Source organism: Engystomops pustulosus, chromosome 5 (assembly GCF_040894005.1).
Source record: "Engystomops pustulosus chromosome 5, aEngPut4.maternal, whole genome shotgun sequence".
NCBI classification, from domain to species: Eukaryota; Metazoa; Chordata; class Amphibia; order Anura; family Leptodactylidae; genus Engystomops; species Engystomops pustulosus.
Genome location: NC_092415.1, coordinates 147,569,911 through 147,589,390, shown reverse-complemented (window position 1 = coordinate 147,589,390; position 19,480 = coordinate 147,569,911). Strand labels below are relative to the sequence as shown.

The window sequence follows — 19,480 nt, the reverse complement described above, 5'->3', positions numbered from 1 at the left end:
ACAAGAGAAAGTAAGTACAGGCAGTCCCCTACTTTATACCTACTTACAGATAACCCCTAGTTACAAACGGACCTCTGGATTTTGTTAATTTACTGTACTTTATTGTAGCCTGGGACTAAAACAGTTATAACAGGTGTCTGCAATGAAGCTTTATTGTTAATCCTGGTTCTTATGACCATCCTAGATTTTTTAAATCCAATTGTCACCTAAATAAATTTGGCTGGGGTTATAATTATGGCGATTGTACGGGTATATTAAATAATGCCACCAAACACATCATGTACAAAACACTTACTGGTTACTTTTAATGTAAGCTGCACAAAAGGCAAACTTATATCCTGATTCAAGTTTGAGACACAGGTAGCCAAAATCTTACTGTATATGGTCAAGTTCAACAAGAAAATACAAACACTTCAATAAGAGAACCAGGATGGTCGCTTCCTCTTCCGCTCAATAATTCTTTTCCCTTCATCTTCTGGATGTGGCTTTTCACCCTCATAGAGAATTACGGTTTCCACAGTGGGGGCTTTAAAAGGCCCCCCTTCAACAGCTTCTATTTCCCTCCTAATAAGATGTGTTTCATGGCGAACTTTCTCATAGCAATATCCACACAGAATGTGCTTCAGCTTCAGGTGTCCACATGCTGGACATGTGTCAATGTTATTCTGAAAAAACATAAAACATTAATATGTAAGTATGGAGAGGTTTACATTCCAGGGATGAACAAATCTCAGGAAACAAAGGAAGCCAGTACACATAAAGGGAACCTTCCATGAGGATTTAAGCCCAAATTCTTTACCAGGACTGTAATAGGATCACACTGATGTCCTTCTATATTTTAGGAGATTCAGCATTATGCAGACAACTTAAACTTGGAGAAGAGTCAAACTGGCCTGACACCTCCTGGAATAAATAACGTCCCATAGGGCCAATATATCATCATAAACTACCTCCAGTCAAACTTGATAACAGGTTTGTGGTGGTTTGTAGGCCTTACCCCGTATGATAGGTTCCTTTAAAGGTGTTTTCTCACCAAACAAGTTAGGCCCTATCCAGAGGATACGGCCTAATTTGCTGATCAGTGGGGGTCTCAGTGCTCGGCAATCTCCATCAGCTTCATAGAGCAGAACAGTCATGCACGGCCATCTGCTCCATGAATGCCAGGGATCGACGAGGGTTCCGACAGAGGTACCTGGGACCCATCGGACCCCTTGTTCTCGTGATCTGTGGGGATCTCATCACCGAGACCCCCACCAGTCAGCAAATCAGGCCCTATCTTATGGATAGGGCCTAACTTGTTTGTTGGAAAAACCCCTTTAAACCCTCTTTTACACAGGCATATTTAATCTAATAAAATATGAGCCATATTTAATCTAAATAAAATATGAACCATATGACAACCATTTTTCCCAAACTAAACATTGCTTGGGCTGGGCACCCAAACTCCAGGCACTGGAAACGGTGTAGTCATGTTTGATGCTTGGTGTCTCGGCTAGCATTATAGATGGCTTTGCCAAGTCCAGATTCTGGGGCAGTGTCCAGTGTGGATTATTCATACAGCCGGTATCATATGGCCCAAGTACAAACATGTTAAGGGTTACTCTATGGGACATTCCAGTACTTTTTACCTATCCTTACAATATCAAAACAGTGGAGAGCTAACATCTCCACATATCAGCTATTTGAAGCATTCACTACACTCCAGGGAGTGCTGCTTCCACCTTGCAGGCTTGTTTGTCTACTAAACCTGAAAATATATTATATGCTAGCTGCCATCATGACTAGCTTCACAGTGATTAAATAAAATAGTAGTTTAAAGCTGCAGGACACTTCCTTCACAACACTATTTAACATATACAGTACTTAAGCCACAAGTTTGTAGTAATACCTTCACTTTTATAAGTTTATTAGGATTTCTTCTTCGGCAACGATTAACTTCGATTGTTCTTCTAGATTTAGGAGCAGCCATCCAAAAGATGCTATCCAGAAAGCTGGGCACATTATTCGAGGCATCATCATCTAACTCTTTCAATGGACAGGACACTGGAGCTAGAGCTGCAGAATGTAAAAACACATTTGGCTGACAGATTTTGGGCATTAAAATTACTGAAAATGATATTTATATGTCGTACTAGGGAATAAAATACCAAAAATCGCAAATGATCTGCACAATGGGAGACATTTATCATATGATGATGATGTAGGACAGTGGTGGCGAACCTGAGGCACTCAGAGACCTTTCTGTGGGCACCCAGGCCTTCACCCGAAAACACAGTTTGCCAGCTAGGACTCAAGGATTTCTCCTGTGATCCAATACAGCCCAACTACAGGAGGAGCAAGAAGGTGTGGATAGAGATGGATTGTTGTTGGAGCTCCTACTCTTGGTCCCCTGATTCTTCCTCTCCAGGGGACCCTGGAGGGAAGCTACAATCCAAATTTCTCCATCATCTTTCTAATGTATTGGTGACCTCATGACGCCAATACGATTAAAACCTGTGATACACCAGGGATCAATAAGTTACTGCTTTAATTGTCATGTTGGCACTATGCGACATATAAGTGGGTTTTGGTTGTAGCTTGGGCACTCTGTCTCCAAAAGGTTCGCCATCACTGATGTAGGATGTTGACCCCGACTTGTATATTGCATCGCTCACAGACCATTCTAAACCAGATTCTGCCGAGAGTAGGAGTTTACTTATTGCCTGCAAACTTCCAGGCCTGAATGTTCACAAGCTGTAGCTAGTGCTAGAAACACCCTGAGCTGGCTCACTACATCGCTGTCAATTCTCCATGGCCACTTACTGTGAAGATGGCATGAAGGGGGAAATGATCACAATTACTGGGGATTCACTAGTATTGGAATTATTTCAGGACGTGAGCCTTTTCACCCAAACAGTGAGAGAACACTAATACCTAAGAACAAACAGAGATTCACCAATTTCTCTGTAAAATAAAAGTCATTTATACATTAAAAAGCAAACAATAGCAGTGGAAAATTATTTAAAAAAAAAAAAATATATATTTTGGCCAACAGCCAATGGCTGCTTTTAAATGGACGATTCTGAGAAGGACAGAGAAGCAAATGATCAGTCTTTGTGATTAATTGGTTCTACTTTGTAGATCCGCCATTAAAACAATAAGAGAGGTCGAACAGATGCATTACTATTGATTTCTATAGACTTCCAATGGCTTCTGTTAGTGTCTGTTTGCATTACTTGCATTAGGCTTCTGTTATTCGAGACGGTACAAAAAGCGCTGCAGCTTCCATCCAATTTTTCACAAATAATAGAAGCAGTAACGGAAGTGGTGCACAATAGAAGCCATTAAAGTCCACTGAAATCTATGGATATTTTAGTGGATCCTTGAGGCCACGTTCACACGCGGCGATTGTGTGTTTGCCAGGGAGAGCTTTGTCCGGTTACTGCAAAACTTGTGATTGAGAACAAGCCCCACAATGCAAAACAAGTGGAGCTTGTACTTTATCGCAGGCATTTCAGTAGAAACACAACTGCCATTGGAAAAGCCCCTACCTCCCAACCTTCAAGTTCCACAAACGCTGCATGTGAATGTGATCTCAGACGTTTCGTTATCGTTTTCCTGATGATAACAGAGGTCTGGAAGCCGGTATGAACTGGGAGTTGAGAATATGGGAGTTCCTGAAATATTGTAAAGGTCGAGGCCACGGCCGGATCATAGTGGGGGGCCCCCACCACTTCGCCTTTAAAAGGGCCCCCACCAAATTGGAGCGATTCGGGCGGTCGCATATGATGTATTCGGCGCCGGGCTCTTCGGGCCGAATACCTTCGATGTGTCTTCCTGCCTTTGGTCTATGGCAGAGCGAGGGAACAATAAGTTCCCTGCTCTGCCATAGACAATCGAATGTAAATAAAGATGGCGACGCTCTGCCGCTTGGTGATGTCGCAGAGTGTGACGTCACCAATGGAACGATGGAAGGTGAGAACAATTTCAGTATTTTATCTGTATATAGTTATTTTTGGGGGATTGTATATATTTATTAAGGGGGGGGGATTATAGCAATAATAGGAATCTGTATATAGTTATTATTGGGGGGTTGTATATATTTATTATGTGTGTGGGGGGTGTATATAGCAATAATAGTAATCTTCATATAGTTATTATAGAGGGAGGTGTATATAGTTGTTAGAAGGGGGTGTATATAGTTATTATAGGGGGGTGTATATAGTTATTATAGGGAGACTGTATATAGTTATTATAGGGGGTCTGTATATAGTTATATAGGGGTCTGTATATAGTTATAAGGGACTCTATATAGTTATAAGGGACTCTATATAGTTATAAGGGACTCTATATAGTTATAAGGGACTCTATATAGTTATAAGGGACTCTATATAGTTATTTTAAGGGTGGATATCGTTCTTATAGCAGGACTGTATGTAGTTGTCATAGGGAGCCGAATACAGTGATTGCCGGGGGAGCCGAATACAGTGATTGCCGGGGGAGCCGAATACAGTGATTGCCGGGGGAGCCGAATACAGTGATTGCCGGGGGAGCCGAATACAGTGATTGCCGGGGGAGCCGAATACAGTGATTGCCGGGGGAGCCGAATACAGTGATTGCCGGGGGAGCCGAATACAGTGATTGCCGGGGGAGCCGAATACAGTGATTGCCGGGGGAGCCGAATACAGTGATTGCCGGGGGAGCCGAATACAGTGATTGCCGGGGGAGCCGAATACAGTGATTGCCGGGGGAGCCGAATACAGTGATTGCCGGGGGAGCCGAATACAGTGATTACTAAGGGCTTTATATAGTGATTGCTGGGGGGCAGTATATAGCGATTGTTGTTCCCTGTCTGTACTACATTCAATGGGGCCCCCACCAAGCTTAATCCGGCCTTGGGCGAGGGCGATAGTTCTGGAGAATAGAGGCAGCCCAGGAGAAATTGCGAGATTTTCACGTTGAGAAGCAGCTCACTGCTACTTACTCCATTACAGTGGAGCTATAGGAAGCCCCCTTGTGCTGAGGACAGCTAGGGGAGCACAGACACGTGGTCAGGCAGTGCTATGGCCGCTCTTACCTGGATGTAAAGGCTGAACTCCCAGAGCTCTAAGCAGGTTTTGTTCTGCTCGTAAGAAACATCTAAGAAGCAAGCTGAACACCCCTCCACCCGGTCCTGCGGACATCGCCATGTTGTCAGTGACCTCCTATCTGTCACCCTGCACGATGTTATGCGCAGGCGCACTAAAGAGAGACCAATGTGACATTGCCAGCCAAAGTATGGCTGCCCTTGCCAGCCAATACCTAGTTCCCAGAACTCAAGACGACGCATGCGTGCTTCTTACGAGATGAACTTGTGGGGTTTTGCAATAAACAATGGCTGCTTTGCATTTCGCAGCAACTTTATATGTGTATTTATAATGTCATTAAATAATCTCTCAGTCTATAATAGTATAATAATCTAATAGTGCATTATGGTGAGAACTACAATTCCCGTCAGGCAGTGCGCTCACACAGGGCGGGGCGGGCTGTGACAGAGGTGACGTAGTGACGTGGGACGCGAGCGCCGGGAGCTCACATAGAGGAGGAGCGGAGAGAAGATGGCGGAACGCGGTTATAGTTTCTCTCTGACCACTTTCAGGTGAGTGGGAAGCTGCAGTACAGCCGGCCTCCTTACTGCCTGACCTCGTGTACTCCCTGCTGTCCCCTGGCAGCGGCCTCCCTTCCTCCGGCGCTTCTGAGCACCGCTTCCCTTTGTGTGCTCTCTGGGCCGGCACTTTGCAGAGTCACCCTCCTGTGTGTCCGGCCTGTGAGCCGCGGCTTATGCGGTGCTTCTCCCGGGGGCCGCTCATACTGAGGCTTGTAGTAGCTGCGTGTGGCCGCTGACCGTGGCTTGTCCTCCGCACACAGCGATGTCCCGTCAGCCGGGTACACACACAGACTGGAGCGCGGCCTAAGCGCCGGTGGTTACTGTGCCCCACAGCCAGGGCTCTGCACGTGTTACATGTCTGCTGCTAGTGCTGCATGAAATATCTGCTCCTGACACACACTGTTCCCTGTTACCGGGGTCCATTTGGTTCTGTTGTGGTTTCCGTCATTCAGTTGGGTAGAATAGTGCAAGTGTTGTCCTATTTGATGTGACTGCTGATGCTTCAGAGCTGTATGGAGCACATCCATCTAATGAGGAAGACAATGGGCTACCTGGTCCACGCGTGCCTTGGCAGAGTTGTGTATCTAGGAGGGAAGTAGGCAGGTGAATCTGGAGTAATAGATTTTACGTATTTACCTGACAGCAGAGTTATAGCCACTTCTATTTACATTTTGCGGCAGAAACCGTCACCAGGTTTTTACAGCAACTGAAATCCTGCACAGGTTTGTGGCAATGGGCATCAAGGATTTTAAAATGGATGGGCTACCCTTGGGACAAGTCATTCATATCAGATCAATGAGTGTCTGACTCATTGACAATGTCCATGTCTATCTCTGAAGTGGCTGTGCCTTGTCTCATGGCTCAGAGCAGCCTACGGATTTATAAGTGAATTAAACTAAACAGTAAGGGTGCAGTCACGTGTAGCGCCTTGGCTCAGTTTAGAAAGGAATTAAAGTGCATGGGTGTGCCACGGCCCAATCGAATATGCGTTTCTATGGATACGCATCCGATCGGTAACCAACACCCTGTGTCTTGTATTGTCTAAATTACCGCACCCACAAACTCATATGCGATCGGCACGTGGCACACCCCCATTCGCTTTGATTCAGTTCCTAAAGGGTGTTAAAAACCGATGTATGACAGCACTCTAAATGGCCAAAAAAAAACATCTCCACAGTCATATGCAAATTGGATGAGTCACTTCAGATGTCCATATAATGACTTGTATAGTACCTAGTAACATGAAATCCTTGTAAAGATAAGAATGACATCCTTCAAATAACAGGCTTGGCTGGTGGCAAATGAAACTGTAGAACCATGGCTCTAACAGTTAACAATCCCATCTTAACAGCGTTGCAACCAACCTGCAGTCTCTAAAAAGAGGCAAAAAGTGACTCTTCTCTGCTCATTTGCATATGCAATGGGAGGTCATTTTTTAAATGGGTAAATGGATAAGTTTTAAGTCAAGATGGAATTCTAGAAAGGATTTATTGTACTCTACTCTAATAGTGGCTTAAAAGCTGGTGACACTGTTCATTTTAGGATTTTATCATATTAAAGGGCACCTACCACCACGAATCTACCTATAAAGGTAGATCGGGTGGTAGGTGGATGTATGGGACGTGAGGATAGCCCTTTTTAGAGCTAATCCTCACGTCCCCGCTAGCGTCACATAAACTTTATTGCCCTAATATGTTAATTTAATTAAGCGGCTACCGGGGCGTGGAGTAGCCGGACACGAGGCTACACGGCGCGGCTACTCCACGCCCCAGTAGCTGCTTTCCCCCGCCTACCCTGTGATCTTCGGCGCGCAGCTCCTGGCAGCTGCGCGCCCTCGTCCGAGAAGCCGGAGTTCTGCGCATGCGCAGTAACTCCGGCCAAGATGCGCGATCTCGGGAACGAGGCCGGAGTTACTGCGCATGCGCAGAACTCCGGCTTCTCGGACGAGGGCGCGCAGCTGCCAGGAGCTGCGCGCCGAAGATCACAGGGTAGGCGGGGGGAAAGCAGCTACTGGGGCGTGGAGTAGCCGCGCCGTGTAGCCTCGTGTCCGGCTACTCCACGCCCCGGTAGCCGCTTAATTAAATTAACATATTAGGGCAATAAAGTTTGTGACGCTAGCGGGGACGTGAGAATTAGCTCTAAAAAGGGCTATCCTCACGTCCCATACATCCACCTACCACCCGATCTACCTTTATAGGTAGATTCGTGGTGGTAGGTTCCCTTTAAGTGTGAACATGGCCTTTGGCATCGATCAACATTGAAAGAGCTCTGTCATAACTGAACCCGGATCTGGATTATGCCCTGACCATCAGTGTTCACGCAGTGGGAAGTGTTCTGGAGTTAACCTGGCAGGCATGACACAGCTTTTCAGCTTTCACTTTCACTCTGTACAGCAGGGAGGGGTTTGGGTGTCAGCAGTGGCAGCTCTGAGCCTGATGATATGATTCAAAGCAGAACTGCTCCAGTGTTTTAAAATTATTAACCTTCTGTAATTACAATTGTCACATTTTTCCATTTTGGGTGAAAACGGTAGAGAAGATAAACCCTCATGTTCATTTTTAAAGGGAACCTGTCACCACATTTGCACATATACAGCCAGTGACAGGTTCATATAGAGCTCTATTAACTGACTCACACCTTCTTTCAGCTTACATACACATAAATTACCTTTTTATCTTATATTATGTGGCATCAGAGGGGGGTGTGTCCTGCTCATCCTTCCCCTCCCTTCTACTTCTCCCCATGCCTTATGCCTCCTTACTGGTCACAGTTCATGTTATGTGACCAGAGTGACATCATCTCAGGTCCATTAGCCTCTTAACAATAGTAAACTGTACCACATGAAGTCACAACAGCCTCCATGGACTTCTACTCCTCTTCATCCTCCATGGAGGCTGCTGTGATCTCATGTAATCAAATACACTGTGTACAGTATGAGGTTATTAGCAGGCTAAAGGACCTGCAATGATGTCACTCTGGTCACATGTCATGAATGTATCACAGGGCACTGTGTAAAAAAAAAAAAAAAAAAAAAAAAAATTGCCACAATATTTCCTATCTGTACATTTGAATATTAGCAGACAGTCCCTAAGTACAAGGAGGCAGGGCAAAATAAGATAGAGATGTCAGTCAAAATAATGTGGCGGGGTTTACTGCCAGCCTTAGAGAGAGAAGAGTCACAGATGCCAGACAAAAGCTAATTTTCATGTCAGAAAAATGTCTGTATTAAGGTGTCAATGTCAATTAAGGTGCATTGCCCCACAGGCAGCTAATTTTGGATAATATGGGAGCTCAAAATATGGTCCTCTTTAAACACATTTGCACTTTTGCCTATTCCTTATCATTGATGGTGGTTTGGCACTTTTCTATCACTTCATGATTTCTGGGACACAGATGACCCTGTGAATGAAGGAGCCAGACACATTTCTACATAGTTTGCTGTGAAGAAAGTTAAGTATTCTATCGCCCTGTTTCACCAAAAAAGTAAAAAAAAAATCTCCTCAGTTATCTGCACATTGGCTGAAAAATTATAGCTGTGACCTTTAGAGCTCATGATGGCATTGTCACAAGTGAGGCGCCCCCTCCGGTTTCTTTCCATGGTTCAGCCTGTTTTTAGCATGTTGTGTAGATCTGCCCTCTGTCCTGTACTCCCCTGATAATGCTTCAAATTACCCTTTACAGACAATCCCTGGATAGACTTATCATCCTCATAGACTGTAAGCTCTTGTGAGCAGGGCCCTCACTCCTGTTGTCCCATATGACTGTCTGTATTCTGTAATATATTACATTTGTGTATTTCCCCTATGATTTGTAAAGCAATACAGAAGTTCATGGTGCTATATAAATAAAGATTATTATAGGGCTTAATCTGAAAATGAAACATTAAGAGTTAATCATTGGCCGCCTTTCCTTATGTTTATGTATACAGGATTTCAGATACAATGTTCGCTACAAGAGAAAGAATAAGTGGAATAAAAACCAGTTTTCCTGAAAGTAGTATAATACCAGGTGTACTATTCATTCCTGCAAAGGTGTCTTATGCTTTGGCTGAATGTGGGATTTACAACAACTGAACTGATGTGCTGAGTTGTAGGTTCTGGTCATTAAATCCTGCAAAGATTTGTGGCATCAGGCTCACTTGTGGGCAATGGGCCTTAAGGATTTAACCCCTTAACGCTCTGCGCCGTAGCTCTACGGCGCAGAGGTACAGGGAATGTATGAAGAGGGCTCACGAGCTGAGTCCTCTTCATACAATGATGGGGGGTTGTTGCATATTGCAGCAAACCCCCACCGCTAATAACCGCGGTCGGTGCTTTCACCGATCGCGGCTATTAAACCGTCTGTCGCCGGTGGCATTTAAAAGACGGTGGCACGTGGGCACCGCCATCTTTATTCCGATCGTCGCTCCCCCGAACGTCATCGGGGGGGGGGCGGAGATTGGTTACCATGGTAGCCTCGGGTCTTCGTTTGATCCGAAGCTACATGGCTTCTGCAGATTCGTTACAATTAGCCAGTGGCTCATTGTAATGAATGACCTGCAAAATGCCATATATTGCAATACAGAAGTATTGCAGTGTATGGTAGGACCGATCTGACCATCAAGGGTTAATGTACCCTAGATGGTCTAAGAAATAGTGAAAAAAAATTAATAAAATATTAAAAGTTCAAATCACCCCCCTTTCCCTAGAACTGATATAAAACATAATAAACAGTAAAAATCACAAACACAATAGTTATCGCCGCGTCCCAAAATGCCCGATCTATCAAAATATAAAACCGGTTACGGCCGATGGTGACCTCCGAGACGGGAAACGCTGCCCAAATGTCTGAAATGCGACTTTTACACCTTTTTACATCACGTAAAAATGGAATAAAAAGTGATCAAAATGTTGCACAGACCTCAAAATGGTAGCAAACGTCGGCTCATGTCACAAAAAATGACACCTCACACAGCTCCGTACTCCAAAGTATGAAAAGGTTATTAGCGTCAGAAGATGGCAAATTTTTTCTTTTTTGTACACATTCATTTAACTTTTGAAAATGTATTAAACCGCAATAGAACCTGAATAAATTTGGTATCACCGCGCTCGCACCGAACCAAAGAATAAAGCTGAGGTGTTATTTGGAGCGTACAGTCAGTCGTAAAAACTGAGCCCACAAGTCCACATTTGGAATTTTTTCCAGTTTCGCAGTACACGCCTTGTCAAAATAAATAACATCACAGGAAAGTAAAATTTGTTACGCACAAAATAAGCCCTCACACAGGTCTGTACACGTAAAAATGAAAAAGTTATGGACTTTTGAAGAGTGAGGAATTAGCGAAAAAACCCTGTGTCCTTAAGGGGTTAAAAATGGATGGGCTACCCTTCTGATAAGCCGTTCATATAAGATCAATGAGTGTGTGACTCGGGGTGTTGCCACACGTCACGTTCTTTGATCGTTTTTAAACGGATGCGTTTTTGTAAGCGTTCCATGCATTTGGTTGGTTTTAATCTGTTTCTCAGCTGCCTACACTTCTAGAAATGAAGATAAACAGGTTAAAAGCAGAGAAAATGCATGGTAAATGTTCAAAAATGCATGCTTTAAAATGGTCCAAGAACACGACGTGTGGCATCTCGCTTATTGGCTGAGGTGCTCAAGGGAATGTCCATCTCCATATCAGACACATCTCTTAAGTGGCTGTGCCTTGTCTTGTGGCTCAGAGCAGCCTATGGATTTATAAGTGAAAAACGTCTGCGCTCACACACCGTATATTAAAGCCGCCCCATCCCAGTGCTTAAGAAATGTGCGATTATATCAGTGCTTCTACGCCATAAAACTGGTGCAGAAGCACTGCTAAATCTCCCCCACAGTATCTTACTATCGGTCGGCTAATCGATGGTGCTGGTCTGCTAATAATGGGTTAGTAGTACCTGAACACTCTTCAGTGTACAGAAGTCTTCATAGTGGGTATATAGACTTCTGGACTCTGAGTGTATTAGTTATAAATGAGCCAGAAATATCGCTCCATCTTGCCCTAATGTGTATGTTTACCAGTTGCTCCTCTAACAGTGATTTCTCTCCTTAGTCCTTCAGGTAAACTTGTACAGATTGAATATGCGTTGGCTGCGGTAGCTGCAGGAGCTCCATCTGTTGGAATTAAAGGTAAAGCGAGTTTAGTGTGATAGAGCAGCACGCTCCTACCCGCCACTGCTCTTAGGATATGTTTATGGTGAAGAATTTCCCCCCCAAAAAAGTGCCGGCAGCCATTTATATCCAAAGTGATTTGGCCATTTCAGCACTAAAAGCTAGGAGAAAAATAATTTGCACCTAAAGCTGATTTAATTATTTCAGATATTATAGTTAACCCATTCGTGACCATGGGTCATTGGTGCATGAATGTCCAGGTCAATTTTTGCAGTGCAAGTCAAGTTAAATTACAATATCCTTGGAACCTTTTTTTTTTTTTGATGTGATAATATATACTTTTGTTTAACAAACTTTTATTGGCTTTTCATTTTACAGGTAAATATTGTAACAATGGCAACCATAAGCATAATAAAAAAATCTTGTAGTCATTGTCTTGTGTTCAATCAGTGGGAATGGTTAGAGAGTGACTGACTTATTTACATTAGTTAGTATTCTGACAATAAATTGTGCAAAACTGAAAGGGGGGGGGGGTTATAGGACTTAAAGATGGCGGGAAGGATGAGGACCCTGAATTTCAGGGGAAAGTCTCTGCCCAGGACTTTTTTAATGTGGCAAGCTTGGATCACGTACCAATCACGTATCTTATCACTGACAAGGCATTGCTCACCCTCAGATGGAGGCTGAGGGTACATGTGTTTATCCAAAGTGTCCTCTGCAGCTCCTTCAAACTGGAGAGGCTCACTTTGACATGTCTCCTGAACCGTGGCACCTAGAAACGCAATTCTGCGCATTCTGTGTTTGTAGGTGCCAACTATCCAAAGACATGAACGATTGAAATTTGGCACTGCCATAATGTATATGCTATCTGCACTGGCATGTCTAAATAGGACATTATGTAGTCTTATGGAATATGTGAAGGGGTTAAGGAACAGTATTCATGGATATTGCAATAAAAATCAATCATTGAAATATGGAAGTATATACTACATTTTACCTTGAAATATGGCAGTATGATCAGTAGGTACTATATCTTACCTTGAACTGTCAAATCTTGAAAACTTGTCCCAGAATCATTGCCATTATGGAAAGTGGTCTGTATGTGATCTGTATGGAAAGTGGTGTGTATGTAAACCATTTTGTTTTCTGTTATAGCTGCAAATGGCGTTGTTTTGGCGACTGAGAAAAAACAGAAATCCATATTGTACGATGAGCAGAGTGTACATAAAGTGGAACCAATCACAAAACACATAGGCATGGTGTACAGTGGCATGGGCCCAGATTACAGGTATCCAATGGCATGGTAGATGTGTGCATGGCATAGTCCTGTAGTCTTGTTACATATTCTTTTATTTATTTTTTTTATCTTTAGAGTCCTTGTTCGGAGGGCCCGTAAACTGGCCCAGCAGTATTGCATGGTGTATCAGGAACCTATTCCAACAGCACAGTTAGTACAGAGAGTGGCATCCGTCATGCAGGAATACACACAGTCCGGGTGAGCTTTTTTTTTCTTCCCATTTTTTTTTTTTTTTTTTTTACAGATTCGATGGTTTTTCTAAAAAATAGTTAAAAATGACTTTCTGACCTCCCAGCCTCTGTTAATTTCTTATTAAGGCTGTTCTATTAAAAAAAAAAAAAAAAAAAAAAATTGTAATTACATTTAAGCTAGGATAGCCGTACACTTCTTAGGATGGTGGCACATGTGGTGTTTTTAGGCCGTCTTTAATCATGCGTTTTCAGACTGTAAAAAAGTGTGCTTTTTTTGGGGGGGAATAAACTGCGAGCCTGAAAACACACAACTAAAAACGGGTTCAAAACACTACCACCACCCTTAGGCCGGGGCATTTTGAACCCATTTTTGGGCTGTTTTTAAGCAGTCCGTTAAACGCATCCGTTTTTGACGCTTTTTAAATAACATAATTGGTAAAACGCCATGCGCTTTTTTTAATTTTTTTTTTTTTTAACGGACTTCTTAAAAACCGCGCAAAAATGGATTCAAAACGCCACGTGTGCCACTGGCCTCAAGATGCAGTCACACATTGCAGTTTAAAATGCATCGCAATCAGCTTTGAGGTTGTTTTAGGTGTAGTTTTGTTAATTCACCCATTCAGTTAATGTCTTTCACCTGTTAAAGTAACAAAACTGCATCTGAAACCACCTCAAAACTGATTGCCTTGCAGTTTCACAACATATTGCACCAGTTGGAGAGAGATTTGCCTTAAACAGACTGAAAGGGCGTTCTTAAAAACAGACCAAAAACGCCATGTGTGGCATCACCCCAAGTATAATGTAATGAGTCATATGCATATTAACCGCCTAATAGTGTGGTATCAGACCTAAGGGTGGTGACACACGTGCCGTTTTGGCTGCATACGCAGACCAAGCTGCACCCACCAGGGCGGCCTGAAACACATGCGGCTACACCTATGGCTACGAAACACCTGCGGCTCGTTCCCGATCGCAGGCGTTTCCATAGAACTGCCGATGCGATCGGGCTGCGGGCCGCCCTGGAGGGTGCGGCTTGGTCTGCATTTGCAAACGCAGCCAAAATGGCATGTGTGCCACCACCCTAACACTTCTCCATGCCCAGTACCAGCTGCAGCTTGTTTTCTGGCCAATCCCTTGGCTTTTTAACCGGCTGCAATTATAGGGTTACAGGACCTTGCAGTGATATGTGATTAGTCACGTGGTCCTGGTAGGTGGTAATCATGTCAGGAGAGCTGGGAGAGGGAGGGAGAGAGATGTGCGGAGGCTCTTCTCCGAGAGCTAATGAAACTGTCAGCGATTCACCCTTTTTCTTGCTAAAAAGTGCATCTTATAGTTTGCTAAATAGAGTAGTTACATTTATGTATAACATTTAAGTATATCTACCGTATATGTATTGTATACAATCATCTTATAAAGATAATTTGGAACAGATTTTCAAATGTCTGTTAGTAGTGGGTGAAATATATATACCATATATACTCGAGTATAAGCCTAGTTTTTCAGCACAAAAAATGTGCTGAAACCCCAAACTCGGCTTATACTCAAGTAAAAAAAATATAGGCTTTCCCAGGTTTTTGTGGTAAAACTAGGGGCCTTGGCTTATACTTGGATCGGCTTATACTTGGATCGGCTTATACTCGAGTATATACTGTATATAATATCATTCCACATTGAATGTGTCTGCTATACATAAAATGCCACGTGTGTTACTGGATGTATGACAAATAACTTTCTTTTAATCCTTAGTGGTGTGCGTCCATTTGGAGTCTCACTATTAATTGCTGGTTGGGATGAAGATAGGCCATATTTATTTCAGTCTGATCCTTCTGTAAGTAACATGAATATTCTCTTGCTTTACATAAAATTGTTACCTGCCCTTCATCCATATCTTATTACTATCAAAGGGATCACCTTATAAAGAAAATACATCTTATTAAAAGGGGGGGGACATTTAAAGGTCATCTACCACAATCTACAGCTGTATATACAGAACCGGGAAAAAACATACGTTCATGTGCATGAGCCGAACACTGCTGTTTCTCCATTTACACAGGTTACTGCAGTGATGGCGAACCTTTTAGGTACCGAGTGCCGAAACTACAAGCAAAAGCCATATATTTTTCACAAAGGCCAATTTAAAGTAACAGGTTTCAAACGTATTGGCGCCCTGAGGACACCAATACAGGAGAAAGAAGGAGGAATTTGTATTATTGTAATTTCCCTCTAAATTCCCCTTAACAGGATGAATCACAGGTCCGGAGAAGGGGCTACAATGATAATCAAGCTCTGTCCACACCTACTTGATTCAGGTCTTGAGTCCTGAATGGTGGACTTTGTGCTGGGTGATGGTCTAGGTGCCCAAAGAGAGGGCTCTGAGTGCCACCTCTGGCACCCATGCCATAGGTTTGCCAACACTGGGTTAGGGTGATGGCAATTGTCCTGTTTTCAGACCGTTAAAAAACGCATGCGTTTTGAAAACTCATCCGTTTTTGACCTTTTGCCATGCATTTGGCTGCTTAGAACCTGATTATCTGTTAAGATTTTTAGATTTTTCTGGTTTTATTTAATTCTTTCCCCTTCCCTTAGAACGTACATGACATCATAAAGATGTAAGGTTTTACCTCATCCCAGACTGCCAGGTCTATAAATATAATGATCCCTTGTGATGAACACCCCTGCAGAAAAATGTTTGTTTCACTTGTATTTTGTCAACCATAAAATAAAAATTGATCTAAAGGTCATCAACAAAAATGACAGTTCAGTTAAAAAAATGAATCCTTACACAGCTTAACTATATTTCCAATTGCATAAGTATGTGTCCTTAACCCCCTTACCGATGAGTGACTTAATAGTACGTCACATGTCGGCTCCTGCTGTACGGACAGGGGTCACAGGCTGTTAGGTCATCTGGCGGTGGCGATAGGTTACTATGACAGCCCTGGGGTCATACAAAGACCCAAGGCTGTCTGGCTGTAAAGTACCCTAGTGGGTCTGAAAAATAGTAAAAAAAAAAAAGTCAAATCCGCCCCTTTCCCTAGAACTGATGTTAAATATAAACAGTAATAATCATAACCATGTCCCAAAATGTCTGATCTTTTAAAATACAATAACGGTTATAGCGTCCTTAGTTGAAACCCCTTTTTTGCCATTACAACCAAGTATAAGAAATTTATTAGCGCCAGAAGATGGCAAAATGAAGTGTTTTTTGATTTTTTTTCTTTTTGTACAGGAGGTTTTAATTTTTGTAAATGTATGAAAACTTATCCCCATGCTCACACTGACCCAAAGAATAAAGCAGACATGTCATTTTGTGGTGCACAGTGAAGGCCATTAAATCTAAACCCACAAGAAAATAAAGCAAATACATTTTTTCGCCAATTTCACGGTTTGAGGAAACCTATCGTTTGATTTGATGCATTATGAAGCAAACATACCTTGAGAATGCTGAAGCTACACTGTTCCAGGATCATATCTTGGTTAATCCCTGTGCAGAGTGGTTTTGCAGTTAGAACAGATATAACATTATGATAATGAAGCTCTGCCCCTACTATGTCTGCTCTGCCGCCCAGCAGTTTCTCTCAGACAGAATAATCAATTGCTGCACCATCCCCCAGCTGCTGTGTATGAGTCATTCGGCTCGGGTTGATTAGTGCTTGACTAGTCATGCTTAGTCATTCTTTACATAGCCATTTGCAATTCCAAGCTCCATGTAATGTGTAAGACAGTCTGTCCCAGCTTTCCCAAGGTCCTGAATGGTATTGGTTTTTTTTCAGCAAAACCACTCAGCTTGGGGATTAACCAAGATATGATCCTGCACTAGAGTAGCTATAGCATTTTCAAGGTATGTTTGCTTCATAAATCATCAAATCAAATGGTAGGTTTCCTTTAAGGGGTTAAAAGATATTTGCCTACTAGAATGGACAGGGGACTGCAAGGCACCCTCAGTTACTCCATACAGAATAGGGCTCCCAACATCCTCACAGCTGTACCAGAGGAGTGATTCTAGCTGCTCCTGGAAGTCCTATTTTTATGCAGCAGCTCTTGGCCCTAAGTCACTTGTGCTGTAGTTCACAAGAGATCCTAGTGATCAGACCTGAATATAAAGGATATGTGTCTCTAATCAGAGGACTCCTGTAATAAAAAATTGCAATTAACAAATTAATGCAATTAACCCCTTAAGGACGCAGGATTTTTTCACTTTACTCACTCTCCACCTTCAAAAATAAGTAAACCCCACCTCTGTATGAAGAGGACACAGCCCTTGAGCCCTCTTCATGCAGGCCCTGCACCACTGTGCCGTACATATATAGCATGGAGTGTGAAGTAGGTGAAAGGGTTGCAAAACAGCAAAAACATGTTACGGTCATGTGCCAGTTCTCTTTGTGACAATTGAACTTGGTACTCTGCAATGGTTTCCCTTATAAAACATGGTTTCTTCTCCTCCAGGGGGCGTACTTTGCATGGAAAGCTACAGCAATGGGAAAGAATTATGTAAATGGAAAGACTTTCTTGGAAAAAAGGTACATAATACATTTATTCAGAGCGGATGAGAGTCTTATAATTTAAAGGAGCTTTGAGTAAGAATAATATAGGCAGTACCCAGGTTATGTACAAGATAGGTTCGGCAGGTTTGTTCTTAAGGTGAATTTGTAATTCCGAACTGTATATTTTATAATTGCAGCTCCAGGGAAAAAAATTTAAGTCTGTTTGTTTATTGGATTTTAAAAATGTTGGATTGTCAGGATTAACCATAAAGCTTAATTGCAGACGCCTTTGATATCAGTTAGGGCTGTTTATTGTAGCCTGTGGCTAAAGTACAGTAAATTACCAACATCCAGAGGTCCGTTTGTAACTAGGGGTCGTCTGTAAGTCGGGAGTTCTTAAGTAGGGGACCGCTTGTATATAAATTTTTACTAAGGAAATAAAATCTGCACCAAACGGTCTTATTTTTATTTTTCTTTGGGCCCATTTAGAGAGATCCATAACCTTCTGGTGGCTGTACTTCTACTTCCTTCTGCAGTTTTCTTTGTTCTTGGATGCTACTTCAATGTCTTTGTACAAGGTCTTATAGCTGAATTTTAAGGTCTCTATCATCTCCATTGTAAAATGTCATTGTGTTTCTTGTAGATATAATGAAGATCTTGAACTGGAAGATGCCATTCACACAGCAATTTTAACACTGAAGGTATTGTGATGGAACACATAGGAAATGTAACCATGAATAAGGGAGCGTATAATACAACTATCCTATGTGTATTTCCACAGGAAAGCTTTGAGGGTCAGATGACAGAAGATAATATTGAAGTGGGGATCTGCAATGAAGCTGGATTTAAGAGGCTCACTCCTGCTGAAGTCAAGGATTACTTGGCAGCTATAGCATAAAAGGTTTCCGATTGGGGAGATCGGTTGATGTAGTTTTTTTTTCTGCCACTAAAGGATACAAAATGGTTTTCTTTGCAGATTTTTTTGCATACTTTCTTATTTCTACCTGTCCAACAGATCTTTTTAAAAATGATATGGATCTAATCACAATAAAGAACATCAAACAGAATATCAAACCCTGTCTCTTATTGCCGTCCTCCTATCCATTGTAACTAGTTTCCCGATGCTTGAAATTACAATTTTAAGTAGTCGGTTTTACTTAAAGGAAATAAAAAAAAAAAGCATAATTAACCAGAGGCACTTACTCATAGATCCAGGCACAGTGACTGTGGTAACCTTCATACATTTGTGACAACACTGAAGAGAAAGATGGGATACATACAAAGGACTAACCATAAATGACAAAATATTTTATTGTAAATAACTACACATATGAACAGGACAAAGAAAAAATTAAAAACACTTAAAAGGATACACTCACAGGTGTATCTGGCTACCAAGGGTCAGTAAACCCTGTAGTCCCTCCCACAAACAGATAATCCAAAAGTTTATATGAGTGAGTGTACAGGATGACACCAGGTGTCCAGACCACAATCAATAATGTAATTTACAAGTAAAAAATCAATAGCTGAATGGCGCTAGGTATACAAAAACCTGGTGATCAGAACAAGGCTGCCTGAGAAAAGATGCAATGCCACAGAATATGGCAGTGCATGAATGATACCTATCTGAATAAAGGTGCAAGCCAGTGCCACAGGCAGACCGAGTCAGACGGGGAGGGATGTGGTCCGCTCCACATCCCTCCCCGTCTGACTCGGTCTGCCTGTGGCACTGGCTTGCACCTTTATTCAGATAGGT

At 42.5% G+C, this 19,480-nt stretch overlaps 2 protein-coding genes across 2 annotated transcripts; one reads left to right on the top strand and one right to left on the bottom strand.

The window, feature by feature from the left end:
• Positions 1-281: 281 nt before the first annotated feature.
• Positions 282-5,232, bottom strand: MRPL32 (mitochondrial ribosomal protein L32). The gene is made up of 3 exons (XM_072153343.1): positions 5,057-5,232; positions 1,889-2,055; positions 282-665 (listed from the first exon to the last, which is right to left on the bottom strand). Exons 1-3 carry the CDS (start codon positions 5,166-5,168, stop codon positions 414-416), a joined length of 531 nt encoding a protein of 176 aa, XP_072009444.1. The 5' UTR covers positions 5,169-5,232; the 3' UTR covers positions 282-413.
• Positions 5,233-5,465: 233 nt separating this feature from the next.
• Positions 5,466-18,791, top strand: PSMA2 (proteasome 20S subunit alpha 2). The gene is made up of 8 exons (XM_072153342.1): positions 5,466-5,617; positions 11,694-11,770; positions 12,908-13,040; positions 13,125-13,247; positions 14,987-15,068; positions 17,687-17,760; positions 18,368-18,425; positions 18,506-18,791. The coding sequence occupies exons 1-8, from the start codon at positions 5,577-5,579 to the stop codon at positions 18,620-18,622; spliced, it is 705 nt and encodes a 234-aa protein (XP_072009443.1). The 5' UTR covers positions 5,466-5,576; the 3' UTR covers positions 18,623-18,791.
• The last annotated feature ends 689 nt before the right edge of the window (positions 18,792-19,480 follow it).